At 43.6% G+C, this 14,547-nt stretch overlaps 1 protein-coding gene across 3 annotated transcripts in view; it reads right to left on the bottom strand.

Moving 5' to 3' along the window:
• The window catches only part of tmem174 (transmembrane protein 174), an 81,731-nt gene that overhangs the window by 47,434 nt on the left and 19,750 nt on the right, over positions 1–14,547 (bottom strand). For 2 of the 3 annotated variants that reach the window (XM_038805449.1, XM_038805450.1), the window contains exons 3-4: positions 13,436–13,571; positions 5,510–6,141 (exon numbers count right to left, since the gene is read on the bottom strand). In XM_038805449.1, coding sequence (XP_038661377.1) covers positions 6,054–6,141; positions 13,436–13,571 — 224 coding nt within the window. In that variant the 3' untranslated portion in view covers positions 5,510–6,053. Of the gene's footprint in view, positions 1–5,509; positions 6,142–13,435; positions 13,572–14,547 lie in introns of those variants that run through there. The other variant, XM_038805452.1, reaches the window with a different exon arrangement.

Below are 14,547 nucleotides of genomic sequence, written 5' to 3'. Positions count from 1 at the left end.
TCTTTACCCAAGAGTTGATCCTTCTGATCTCTCAGAACCGTAAACCAACATGTGACCCTTTTGTAAACATTCCACGGGGTTGAGAGGTTTCTAGCTTCTATAAAACAGTGGTAGCAAGAATTTAATTCCCTATCCCTTGCAATAAAGGCCAACTTTGTGTTTGCGTTCCTAATTACTTGCTGTACCTGCATGCTGACTTTTTGTTAGTCATGTACAAGAACACCCAGATTGCTCTGTTCTTAGAGATGGACAATAAATGCTGGTCTAGCCAGCTTTGCCTGCATCCTGCAAAATAATTAAAAAAGCATTCTTCAGTCTCTCCATTTTAATAATATTCCATTTTCTATTCTTTCTGCCTCACATTTTCCCACATTATACTCCATCTGCCACTCACTTACCTATCTGTATCTCTTTGCATCCTCCTCACAACTTGTTTCCTACCTATCTTTGTATCATCAGCAAATGTGGCTTCAAACAGTCAATCCCTTCATCCAAGTTATTGATATAGATTGTAAATAGATGAGGCCCAGCACTGATTCACATAGCACTCCACTTGTTATAGTTCACCAACCTGCAATTGCCCCATTTATTCCAACTCTGTTTACTGATAGTTAATCAATCTTCAATCGGCAATGAAAGGGGGATGGGATTTAATGTGAGTTAAGGCACGGACAACAATTTTGGAAGGCCTCAAGTTTACGGTGGGTAGAATATGGGTGAGCAAGTCTACGGGAAGCAAAGGCATGAATGAGGATTTTCTACAGAAGAGGGCAGCAGAGCAGAGCTTCTGATTGGCTGTTCCAGGGAGATTTGCATACGTGGAGTGCGGTCAGCGTAAGTTGAAGGTGGTTTATGAAGGGGCTGTTCTCGAGTGACAGCTTTACCCAAAACACTACTTACGTAGTGTCTCCCACCCATCCTCCTCCTCTAACCAAAAAAAAGCTCTGTCCGTTGGATTGCTAAACTAACAAGTTTTTTTTATTTTTATTTTTCAGTAGTTGGGAAGTTAGTTCAGTGGGAATGGAGGCTAGGGCAGTTAAATGTTCCTCCTGCAGAATGTGGGAGGAAAGGGTCACCTCTAGTGTCCCTTCTGACTACATCTGCGGGAAGTGCACCCAACTCCAGCTCCTCGAGAGCCGCATTAGGGACCTGGAGCTGGAGCTGGATGAACTTCGGATCATTCGGGAGGCGGAGGAGGTTATTGAGAGGAGTTATAGGGAGGTAGTCACACCTCAGGTAAAAGAAGAAAGTAGATGGGTTACCGTCAGGGGAGGGAGAGGGAACCGGCAGGCAGTGCAGGGATCCCCTGTGTTCGTTCCCCTCTATAACAAGTATACCGTTTTGGACACTGTTGCGGGGGACGACTTACCAGGGGTAAGCAATAGGGTGCAGGTCTCTGGCACAGAGTCTGTCCCTGTTGCTCAGAAGGGAAGGGAGAAGAGGAACAGAGCACTTGTCATTGGGGACTCCATAGTTAGAGGAACAGACAGGAGGTTCTGTGGGAACGAAAGAGACTCACGGTTGGTGTGTTGCCTCCCAGGTGCCAGGGTTCGTGATGTCTCTGATCGTGTTTTTGGGATCCTTAAGGGGGAGGGGGAGCAGCCCCAAGTCGTGGTCCACATAGGTACCAACGACATAGGTAGGAAGAGAGATGGGGATTTGAGACAGAAATTCAGGGAGCTAGGGTGGAAGCTGAGAGCTAGAACAAACAGAGTTGTTATCTCTGGGTTGTTACCCGTGCCACGTGCTAGCGAAGTGAGAAATAAGGAGAGAGAGGAGTTGAACACGTGGCTACAGGGATGGTGCAGGAGGGAGGGTTTTGGTTTCCTGGATAATTGGGGCTCCTTCTGGGGTAGGTGGGACCTCTACAAACAGGATGGTCTTTACCTGAACCAGAGGGGTACCAATATCCTGGGGGGGAGATTTGCTAGTGCTCTTCGGGGGGGTTTAAACTAATTCAGCAGGGGGATGGGAACCTAAATTGTAGTCCCAGTGTACAGGATGTTGAGAGTAGTGAGGTCAGGGATAGGGTTAAAAGTTCCAAAGAGGGCACCGGCAAGCAGGACGCTGGTTTGAAGTGTGTCTACTTCAACGCCAGGAGCATCCGGAATAAGGTGGGTGAGCTTGCAGCATGGGTTGGTACCTGGGATCTCGATGTTGTGGTGATTTCGGAGACATGGGTAGAGAGGGACAGGAATGGTTGTTGCAGGTTCCAGGATTTAGATGTTTCTGTAAGAACAGAGAAGATGGTAAAAGAGGGGGGGGGGGGTGTGGCATTGTTAATCAAGGAAAGTATTACGGCGGTAGAAAGGACGCTTGAGGACTCGTCTACTGAGGCAATATGGGCCGAGGTTAGGAACAGTAGAGGAGAGGTCACCCTGTTGGGAGTTGTCTATAGACCTCCGAATAGTTCCAGAGATGTAGAGGAAAGGATTGCAAAGATGATTCTCGACAGGAGCGAGAGTAACAGGGTAGTTGTTATGGGGGACTTTAACTTTCCAAATATTGACTGGAAATACTATAGTTCGAGTACTATAGATGGGTCAGTTTTTGTGCAGTGTGTGCAGGAGGGTTTTCTGACACAGTATGTAGACAGGCCAACAAGGGGCGAGGCCACATTGGATTTGGTACTGAGTAATGAACCCGGCCAGGTGTTAAATTTAGATGTAGGTGAGCACTTTGGTGATAGTGATCACAACTCGGTTATGTTTACTTTAGCAATGGGCAGGGATAGGTATATACCGCAAGGCAAGAATTATAGCTGGGGGAAAGGCAATTATGATGCTATTCAGCAAGATTTAGGATGTATAGGATGGGGAAGGAAACTGCAGGGGATGGGTACAATCGAAATGTGGAGCTTTTTCAAGGAACAGCTACTGCGTGTCCTTGATAAGTATGTACCTGTCAGGCAGGGAGGAAGTTGTCGAGCAAGGGAACCGTGGTTTACTAAGGAAGTTGAAGCACTTGTCAAGAGGAAGAAGAAGGCTTATGTTAGGATGAGACATGAAGGCTCAGTTAGGGCACTTGAGAGTTACAAGTTAGCCAGGAAGGACCTAAAGGGAGAGTTAAGAAGAGCGAGGAGAGGACACGAAAAGTCGTTGGCGGATAGGATCAAGGAAAACCCTAAGGCTTTCTATAGGTATATCAGGAACAAAAGAATGACTAGAGTAAGATTAGGGCCAATCAAGGATAGTAGTGGAAAGTTGTGTGTGGAATCAGAGGAGATAGGGGAAGCATTAAATGGATATTTGTTGTCAAGTGTTTACACTGGAGAAAGACAATGTTGTCGAGGAGAACACTCAGGTTCAGTCGACCAGGCTAGATGGAATTGAGGTTCAAAAGGAGGAGGTGTTAGCAATTTTAGAAAATGTCAAAATAGATAAGTCCCCTGGGCTAGATGGGATTTATCCTAGGATTCTCTGGGAAGCCAGGGAGGAGATTGCAGAGCCTTTGTCCTTGATCTTTATGTCGTCTTTGTCGACAGGAATAGTGCCGGAAGACTGGAGGATAGTAAATGTTGTCCCCTTGTTCAAGAAGGGGAGTAGAGACAACCCTGGTAATTATAGACCTGTGAGCCTTACTTCGGTTGTGGGTAAAATGTTGGAAAAGGTTATAAGAGATAGGGTTTATAATCATCTTGAAAAGAACAAGTTGATTAGCGATACTCAACACGGTTTTGTGAAGGGTAGGTCATGTCTCACAAACCTTATTGAGTTTTTTGAGAAGGTGACCAAACAGGTGGATCAGGGTAAAGCTGTTGATGTGGTGTATATGGATTTCAGTAAGGCGTTTGATAAGGTTCCCCACGGTAGGCTATTGCAGAAAATAAGGAAGTATGGAATTGAAGGTGATTTAGCGGTTTGGATCAGTAATTGGCTAGCTGAAAGAAGACAGAGGGTGGTGGTTGATGGCAAATGTTCATCCTGGAGTTCAGTTACTAGTGGTGTACCGCAAGGATCTGTTTTGGGGCCACTGCTGTTTGTCATTTTTATAAATGACCTGGAAGAGGGTGTAGAAGGATGGGTTAGTAAATTTGCAGATGACACGAAGGTCGGTGGAGTTGTGGATAGTGCTGAAGGATGTTATAGGATACAGAGGGACATAGATAAGCTGCAGAGCTGGGCTGAGAGGTGGCAGATGGAGTTTAATGCGGAAAAGTGTGAGGTGGTTCACTTTGGAAGGAGTAACAGGAATGCAGAGTACTGGGCTAATGGCAAGATTCTTGGTAGCGTAGATGAACAGAGATATCTCGGCATCCAGGTACATAAATCCCTGAAAGTTGCCACCCAGGGTAATAGGGCTGTTAAGAAGGCATATGGTGTGCTAGCCTTTATAAGCAGGGGGATTGAGTTTCGGAACCACAAGGTCATGCTGCAGCTGTACATAACTCTGGTGCGGCCACACCTGGAGTACTGCGTGCAGTTCTGGTCACCACATTATAGGAAGGATGTGGAAGCTTTGGAAAGGGTTCAGAGGAGATTTACTAGGATGTTGCCTGGTATGGAGGGAAGGTCTTACGAGGAAAGGCTCAGGGAATTGAGGTTGTTTTCGTTAGAGAGGAGAAGGCTGAGAGGTGACTTAATAGAGACATATAAGATAGTCAGAGGGTTAGATAGGGTGGACAGTGAGAGTCTTTTTCCTCGGATGGTGATGACCAACACGAGGGGACAAAGCTTTAAATTGAGGGGTGATAGATATAGGACAGATATCAGAGGCAGTTTCTTTACTCAGAGAGTAGTAGGGGTGTGGAATGCCCTGCCTGCAATAGTAGTAGACTCGCCAACTTTAAGGGCATTTAAGTGGTCACTGGATAGACATATGGATGAAAATGGAATAGTGTAGGTCAGATAGGCTTCAGATGGTTTCACAGGTCGGAGCAGCATCGAGGGCCGAAGGGCCCGTACTGCGCTGTAGTGTTCTATGTTCTATGTTCTAAGTTCTATGTTCTAAGATGGGCTGACACAGGGGCAAAGTCGCAGAGATGGAAATAGGCTCTCTTAGTGATGGCAAGAATATGAAGTCAGAATCTCACCTCAGGGTCAATGGGACATCAAGATTGCAAACAGACCGGTGTGTGCTCAAACTGTTGCCAGGGAGATGGATGAAATGGGTAGCTAGGGATTGGAATTTGTAGCAGGCTCCAAAGGAGAACATTTAGATGGGAGGAAACTTCTGTTCACCCAGTACTGGATGTCAGACAAGCAGTTTGATAATTTGGCAATAATGGAGGAACTGAGAGTGGTGGTGGTGGTGAGGTAGAGCTGGGTGTTGTCAGCGTATTTGTGAAAACTACCACTGTGCTTTCAGATTATGTCACCAAGGGTCAGCGTGTAGATGAGGAATGCAATGGATCATAGAATGCTATAATATATAAAAGGTCAAATCAGCTATCAAAACAGCATGAATATTTTCTCCAGATTTCCACCTAGTCACATTCTACATTACTGCTTGCTCCTCACACCCTTTAATACGTCAATTATGAAAGAAGACTTAAGAGAATAGGCTTTTTATTAGATTCGAGAAGATGGTAGAGTGGGTTGATAGATGTCTTCCAAGGTTATTAGAAAGTAATGATAAGGTGAGTAGTAATTAATTGTTTCAATTGGTCAGTGAGACGGCAAGGAGCCCACAAATCGAAGACATTTACAAACATAATTAAAGTTGTGATCTGGAAAGAATCTTTGTCGTGGAGTAGTTAGAATGTGGGATGCTCTGTCACAAACAATTATTGAAGCAGAGCCCCTTTTTAAATACAAAAAGCAGTTGTATCATTTTCTTGAGGAAGGGAATATTAAAAGGGAATACAGAGAATGGGATCAGATTCTCATTTGGAAAACTCTCCACACCCATAAACACAGATTTGATGAGCAAAATAGTGTGTTTTGTTCAATGTCCGAAGAACAATCTGATTTCACTGTGAGTAGCAAGCAAAAAAAAAATATATATATATATAAATGTTCATTTATCTAAGACACTGTTGGATGAAGTAATTGGCATTTCAGCTGAGGTCTGGGGATCTTTCTCCTCATTCATTGTGATAATTCTGTTGGAAATCAGCAAATATGGTAATATGCTGGAAAGCCCGTAAGAATCAATCTGCCACCTGTCATGTTGGAATTACGGTTTTCATCTTTTTGGGACCTGTCAAAGAGGTTAAAGTCAAAATTCAGTTTTTGATAGAAGAAATGATCTAATCTTAGCAAGTTCAGGAGTGAATATGTTAACATTAACAAAATAGCTCTTTGCTGTGGTTCCATATAAGAAAGGTTTTATTTAAACACAGCAACTGCTAGAAATTGATCTATTCTGTACATTGCAAAAACATATACAATTAAAAAGATGATACAAGGTCTAAACACCAAATGTTTTATTAAGATACCTTAACTGTAGTTTTATTTTAAAGCCTTAATAATCAATAAAGTACCGAATGATATTAGAATGTACAAAGACAGTTTCAAGTCAGTAACAAACATGACCATCATGGACAGATTATATTTCACTAAACATTATGTACAAAACATATGGGTCATAACTTAAGTTTAACTCACTTACGCCCAAAATCCCATGACCTTTTAAGCCCTGTAAAAGTAAATGGCTGGTCAATGCTCACAGGTAAATAATGGCGATTTGGATGTAACATTAGGAAAGAGAAAGGTGCAGGATGGATTGGGAGAGACAGAAGAAACAGTAAGGTATTGCATGCTATCAGTGTAGGAGGGAATGTAATAAGGTTCACAGTGCAAGTATGGATATACACCTAGCGTGATAAATATGTTTGGTGCGCTGTAGATGACGACAGGCTTATTGGAATACCCTGTCTCGGCGATAACAGAGACTTGGCTCAAAAAAAGTCAGAATTGGGTACTTAAAACCCCTGGATACATTGTGATCAAGCCATATTGAGAAAGAGACAAAGGCGGAAGGGTAGTAGTATTGATCTCGAAGAATATTACAGTGCTGGATGGAGAGGATGTCCAATAGGGGTCAAGAACAGAATCCATGTGGTAAGAGACATGTTGCTGAACGTGTCATTTGCAGGACAACATAAGAATGTCAAATATCAAATGATCACAACAGTTTATGCTACTGGAGAAAAGGTTGCTGATTGGTTGACAAGTCAATTCTGATTGGTTGAGGCATTGCCATGGAGAAAGCAGCGGGGAACTGTAGGCTCTCCACGTTCCTGGATAATTCACAAAAGGCACATAGTTTGAGCATATTCCTTTTGTTTGCAGAGAACCGATCACTGCTTATGTTGCTTCCAGCGAGCATAAATGAGCCACATCATTAACTCAACTAATTATCTTAAACTGGTTGTTGGTGCAGCACTCAAGATTGGGCAGCACTTGCCAAACACTTGCAAAATCGTATCTAACTAATGTCTGGTTTGGGGTTTTGCAAGGGCAGGCTGATTGAGAAGGGTCTGCTGTTAAATGTTATTTCCTTATTGTTCAGAAAATGCTGCCCAGTCGATCATGAGCACCATTAGCTCCAGTAACAATCAGTTTAAGATAAACAGTTGAGCTCATAACATGCTTTCTCAAAGCAACATACATTCATACGCAGGGACTCATTTTCCGCAAATAAAAAGAATATGTCCAAGCCTCGTTCCTTTGTTAAATTAGCTGGAAGCGTGGGGAGCCTATGGTCCCTTGTTGCTTTCTCCATGGCAATGCTTTGGCCAATCATGGTTCACTTGCTAAGCAATCAGAACCATCTTCTCCTCTAGTATCAATTTTGATCATTTAAAATTTGGCATTCTTGCATTTGTGTTGATGAGTCAAGTTGAAAAGCTTCAGCAACATTGTCTTTTTTATTATTTATTCAAGGGATGTGGGCTTCGCTGGCTAGGTCAGCATTTATTGCCCTTGAGAAGGTGGTGGTGAGCTGCCTTCTTGAACTGCTGCAGTCCATGTGGTGTAGGTACACCAATAGTGCTGTAAGGGAGGGAGTTCTAGGATTTTGACCCAGCGACAGTGAAGGAATGGTGAGATATCGTCCACCACCATTCATGGCTGGATATAGAAGGACTGCAAAGCTTATAGCTAATCCATTGGTTATGGAATTGCTTAACTTTGTCTATCACTTGCTGCTTATGCTGTTTGGCATCCATGTTGTCCTGTGATGTAGCTTCACCAGGTTGATGCCTCATTTTTAGGTGTGCCTGATACTACTTCTGGAATTCCCTTATGCACTCTTCATTGAACCAGTGTTGATCCCCTGATTGGTGGGGATATGCTAGGCCATGAGGTTACAGATTGTGGTCGAGTACAATTCTGCTGCTGCTGGTGGTCCACAGAGCCTCATGGATGGCCAGTCTTGAGTTGCTAGGTCTGTTCAAAATCTATCCCATTCAGCACAGTGGTAGTGCCACACAACATGATGGATGGCATCCTAAATGTGAAAACAGAACATCATCTTCACAAGGGCTGATACTGTCAAGGATGGATGCATCTGCTGAGGCAGGTTGGTGAGGATGACGTCAAGTATGTTTTTTCCTCTTGTTAGCTCCCTCACCACCTGCCCCAGTTTCAGTCGAGCAGCTATGTCCGTTGGTGCTCAACCAGCTCATTCTGTAGTGGTACGACTGAGCCACTTTTGGTGATGGACAGTGAAGTCCCCCATCCAGAGCATATCCTGCACCCTTGCCACCCTCAGTGCTTCCTCCAAGTGGTGTTCAACATGGAGGAGCACTGATTCAGCAGCAGAGAGGGGAGTTTTGGTAATGTGGTAATCAGCAGGAGATTTCTTTACTCATGTTTGATCTGATGCCATGAGACTTCACGGGGTCTGAGACATTGGGCAGAATTCTCCGGCCTCCCAGCCGCGTATTTCCCGGCGGCAGGAGGGGGCACGCCATTTGTTGCCAGTGGGATTTTCTGCTCCAGTGAATGGCCGGAGAATTCCAGCCAATGTCTGCACGGTATGATTACGTCATCCTTGACACCGCATCATGCTGCCACCTCCCCATGTCTTTCTTTGCAGCAATTTTCAATTTCTGTTTTACCAAGCAACTGTTTGAATATAGAGTCGTTATAATAGGGGACCTTTATCCCAATACAGACTGGGATAGTAATAGTGTAAAGGTCAAAGTTAGGGCAGTTTCTGAAGTGTTTCAGGATAATATTCTCAATCAGTATGCTTCCGGCCCAACAAGGAAGGAGGCATTGCTGGATCTCTGTCTAGGGAATGAAGTGGGTCAAGAGGCAGTAGGGTGATCATAGTAACATAGGTTTAGGTAAGAAATAGAAAAGATCAAGGAGCAAAGCAGAGTAAAATTAATTAATGGGGTGAGGTCAACTTCAATGGAGTGCAAAAGGATCTGGGTGCAGGTAAACTTGAACCAAAGATGATCAGAAAAGCTATAATGGAACAAAGTACATCCCCACGAGGAAGGAAGGCAAGACAAACACATTCAGAGCTCCTTGGATGATGAAAGAGATACAGAGTAAGATGAAACAGAAAAATGGGAAGTAATTGTCAGGCACCCCCGCTTGGCGGGGTTGGCAGAAGCAGCTCGCCATCAGCTGGCGGTGGGATCTTCCAGTCCTGCCGATGTCTACGGTGTTTTTGGTGGCTCGCCCAATCCCGTCATGGGGGAGTTGCCTTCAGCTGGACCAGAAGATCGCACTGCCAGGAAGGATCACAAAATCCCATCCAAGGTGTTTCAAAAAGATGTCAGGCTGGTTATAGGCGTGAGAACCAGGCTGAATATAGAAAGCTTAGAGGGGAAGTGAAAAGATGTGAGTATGAGAACAGACTGGCATCTAAAATAAAATTAATTCAAAAGTCTTCCCTGGGCATATAAATAATAAAAGGGGAGGAAAAGGAGAGGTGTGGTGAATTAGGGATTTAAAATGGCATTAATTGCATGGAGGCAGAGGGTGTGCTTGAGATACTATTAACGGAGTATTCTGCATCTGTTTTTACTAAGGAAGAACATACTGCCAAAGTCATAGTGAAAGAGGATGTAGGTGAGACACTGGGTTAAAATTGCTGAAGAAGTGGAATGAGGAAGGCTAGCTGTATTTAAAGTTAATGGGTTGGATTCTCCATTGGTGGGATTCACCGTTGTGCCGGCACATCACCCACACCGGGGATTTCCCAATGCCATGGAGCTGCCCACACAATGGGGAACCCCATTGGCCGGCTGGTGGGACAGAGAATCCCACTGCCGGTAGGGGCCATCCAATATGTCACCAAGATCAGGTGAGATGTATCTTAGGATATTGAGGAAAGCAATTTGTGCAAGTGCTGGAAATAATCTTCCAAACCTCTTCAGATGTAGGGATGGTGCCAGAGAATTGCAAATGTTACACATTTCTTCAAAAAAAGACGTAAGAATAAACCCAGCAAGGAAAGGCCAATTACTGATGATCCAGGACAAAATTAACATTCACTTGGACAAGCGTGAGTTAACTAAGAAAAGCCAGCACAGAGTTGCTAAAGTTAAACCATGTATAATTAATTTGACTGCATTTTTTGTTTGATGAGGTAACAGAGAGGGTTAATGAATTGTACATGGAATTCCAAAGCTTTTGATAAAGTGGCATATAACAGGCTTGTCCAAGCCATGGAATAGGGACACTGGCAGCATAGACACAAAGTTGGTCTCGTGACAGGAAATACAGTAGTGTTGTAGGGTTGTTTCAAAGACGAGAGGAAAGTATACAATGGGGTTTCTCAGGGGTCGATACTAGGACCATCTTTTTAAAAAAATCTTCATTCATGACCTGGGGAGGGCAACACGGTGGCCTAGGGGTTAGCACAGCTGCCTCACGGCGCTGAGGTCCCAGGTTCGATCCCGGCTCTGGGTCACTACCCGTGTGGAGTTTGCACATTCTCCCCGTGTCTGCGTGGGTTTCACCCCCATAACCCAAAAATGTGCAGAGTAGGTGGATTGGCCACGCTAAATTGCCCCTTAATTGGAAAAAATAATTGGGTAATCTAAATTTATTTTAAAAAAACTCTTGACCTGGGGGCTGGTTAGCTCATTTGGCTAGTTAGTTAATATGTGGTTCAGAATAATGGCAGCAGTGCATGTTCGATTCCTGTTCTGGCTGAGGTCGATTTGCAGCCTGCCTCCTTACCCTGCCTCTGAGAGCGGAAGGTAATGGCAATGACCACTGACAAAAACTGCCAAGAAAATGGCTCAGGATGAAGCTTCAGCAGACAATGAGCCGAGGGCCTGTCTTCAGACCGAGGACCCATGACATGACAGGGGACAATGTCACCATTTCCTGATGATACCGAACTTGGAATTATTGTGAACTGTGAGGAGGAAAGTGATAGACTTCAAGAGGAAATAGTCAGGCTGATAGTATGGACGGACATGGGGGTGATGAAATCTAATGCAGTGAAGTAATAATACATTCTGGTAGGCAGAACGAGAAGAGGCAATTTAATATACAGGATACAATAGTAAAAGAGGGTGCAGAAGCAACCGATCGTTGAAGGTGGCAGAATAGAATGAGGAAGTGATTCATAAGGCACATAGGAGCCTGGAATGACATTGAGTACAACGCAAGGCAGCTATGGTAAACCTTTATAACACTGATCTAACCTCAAGTGGAGGATAGTGTCCAATTCTGGGCACCAGACTTTAGAAAGAGTGGAAGAAAAGAATTCCGACAACAGTTCCAGAGTTGTGGGACTTCAGTTACATGGTAAGCTTGGAGCAGTTGGGGCTGCATGGAATAATGACATATAATGCTGACTGGGAGATAAATATTGACCAGGAAACCAGGGATAATTCCCCTGCTCCTCTTCAAAGTAGTGCCATCAGATATTTTACATGCATCAGAGCAGAGAGATGGGGCTTCAGTTTATCATCTCATCAGGAAAATAGCACAGCCAACAGTGCAGTACACCCTTAAGAGATTTTTCTGCTGAAGTCCTGCATTGGGATTAAACCCTGAACCTTATGATGCAGAGGTAAGAGTGCTACAGTTAACACTGGGCAGGAGAATGTTGAAAGGAGATTTGAAAGAGGTGTTCAAAACCATGAAGGGTCTGGTCAGAGTGGATAAAGGAATTGTTACCATGGCCACGAGGATCAAGAACAAGAAGACATGATTTTGGGTGAGTGACAATGAAAATAAAGGTGATATGAAGAAATTCTTTTTAAAACAGCGAATAGGTTGAATCCTTTATTTTATTCTTTCATGGGGTGTGGGTGTCACTGACAAGGCAAGCATTTGTTGCCCATCCCTAATGTCGCTTGAACAGAGTGTCTTGCCACATCATTTCAGTGGGCAGTTAAGAGTCAACCACATTGCTGTGGATCTGAAGTCACATGTAGGCCAGGTAAGGATGACAGATTTCCTTTCCTGAAGAACATTCATGAACCAGATGGGTTTTTACGACAATCAACAATGGTCCCGACTAGCTTTTCAATTCCAGATTATTACTGGAATTGAAATTCTGCCAGCTGCTTGTGTTGGGACTTGAACCCTTGTCCTCCAGAACATGGGCCTCTGGATTACTAGTCCAGTGACACTGCCACGACGCCATCGTCCCACTAATCTGGAATGTACTGAGCGTGTACCGAAGGCAGATTCAATTGTGGCTTTCAAAAGAAAGGGATAATTATTTCGACAGAAAAGAAAACATGGCTCCAGGGAAAGGCCGGAACATTGGGATTAGCTGAGTAGCTCTTGTAAAGAGCCGGCACAGATTTGAAGGGCCCAATGGCCTTGTTCTGCACTATGATACCATTGTAGGACACCTGATGTGGAATTGACACCTTGAAGAGAGGAGGATGTAAATCAGTAAGAAAAGAAAATTGCTTTTGGCTTTGCAATGGATTGGTGGATTAAATATTTACTTCAGTTTTAAGTGGTAAATGATTTACCCTCCTCACTCCAACTGAAAGTCAGGTAAGTAACCCGTTATGGACATTTTTCAAAGACAAATATTTTTCAAGCGATCTTGCGCTAGGTTCCCTTGAGTGTTTTACTTCAATTTTAGAATTTTAGAGTTTGAAAACTGCAATTTAGAAAGAAGCCATGTCAGGATATGTGACCTTGAGGATCTGTCCTGCATTGGTTCTAATTTTCACCATACTATTCTTCATTCCTGAAAAAAAAAATTCAAATTAAAAGTTGCTTTGACGTTAGAACGAACAAACATAATTGTTTAAATGTATAGCCTAACAGATTTGTTATGCGTGAAGGTGGCTACTGCAATAACTTTAATTGTGATTTGTTCAGAAGGTTCACCCAATAAATTTAAACTTGGTTAAAAAGTGGCTGACTCACAGGGGACAGATGCACAAAGTTATAAGTAGTGACCCCATAAATGGACATTGCTCTCCTGTGTGATTCTGTCTTGAGGAAAGATTACTGTTTAGCTAAGTAAGATGGTCAGGTAACATTCCAAAATGGGATACTACATGCAAGTTCCAATTGTAATGTTAAAAGTCAGGTTACTTTACCTGCAGAAGACAACACTGTAATAAGAGGGAGGACTATCGCTGGGAGGGGGCTGACAGATTCCATTGTAATCATTTACAACTGGCGGGGGCTCAGGGAAATAAGGTGGTGGTGGTGGTAGGACCAGCACAGAGTTATCTGAGTGAAAGTAAGAATATACATCTAGTTAACACGGTCAATACAAAATTTTAATTCAACCAAAACATCATCTTACTTTATATTGCTTTACCATTAAAGAAAAACCATCTAACTAACATCTGTGAAGAGGAGCAAAAAGGAAAACGTGTACCATGACAGGTTAGGAGAGGTGGCTAAAAGCTTCATCAAAAGTGGATTTGGAGGACATTTTTGAAAAGAGGTTTGAAAGGTGACCAGGTTTACGGAGGGAACTTCAGAGATTAAACGTGCGACTAATGAAGGCTTTGTTGCCAGAGTGAAAGGAGAGGAATGGAGGAGAGTGTACAAAAAGCCAGTTTCCAGAAGAATGGAATATGTCAGGGAGCAGGAATGCACAGGGCCAAGAAAGCAAAAGAGGAAATAGATGGCTGAAGGAGATTGCTGAGAGAAGGGAGAGGCTGTTGCTAGAGACAGGCTGGTAGTTTTCAGGTAGGTAAAAAAGGAAAATTGAGGGGAAGCGCAGAAGAGGATTCCTTGTTTGAATTCTGGGCAGAGGTTGAGAAGATCACAATCACCATGGACATCAGTCTTCACTTAAGTTAGGGCCATTAAATTCTGTGAAAAAGAACTGTGAGCAGAACTGGAGGGAATCACACAAGATTTTCCAAAATGGTGGATTTAGGAGAAAGGGAGATGCACCAATAGTCAACAGGGACGGAAAGAGCAACAGCAGGCATTTTTAGAGGGAGGAGTGTGGTAACATTGTGAGGACTCCAGGCCTGGCATTATGGAACCACTGACAGCATGAGTGATCATGGTAGCCAAGAAAGGGAATTGGGCGAGAAGGTAATTGAAGAAGCAGGAGATGTATCAATTTGACTGATGGAGATTGGGTGTGAAGCTCATAAGGGTGGGAGACAATAGAGGAAATTTGAGTCTTGATCTTAGATACATAGAGATCTGCAAACTTCTCACATTTGATGTTTTTCAGGGTGAA

This window comes from Scyliorhinus canicula, chromosome 8 (genome assembly GCF_902713615.1).
Source record: "Scyliorhinus canicula chromosome 8, sScyCan1.1, whole genome shotgun sequence".
In the NCBI taxonomy this organism is placed as follows: domain Eukaryota; kingdom Metazoa; phylum Chordata; class Chondrichthyes; order Carcharhiniformes; family Scyliorhinidae; genus Scyliorhinus; species Scyliorhinus canicula.
This window is presented reverse-complemented; position numbering and strand designations above follow the sequence as displayed.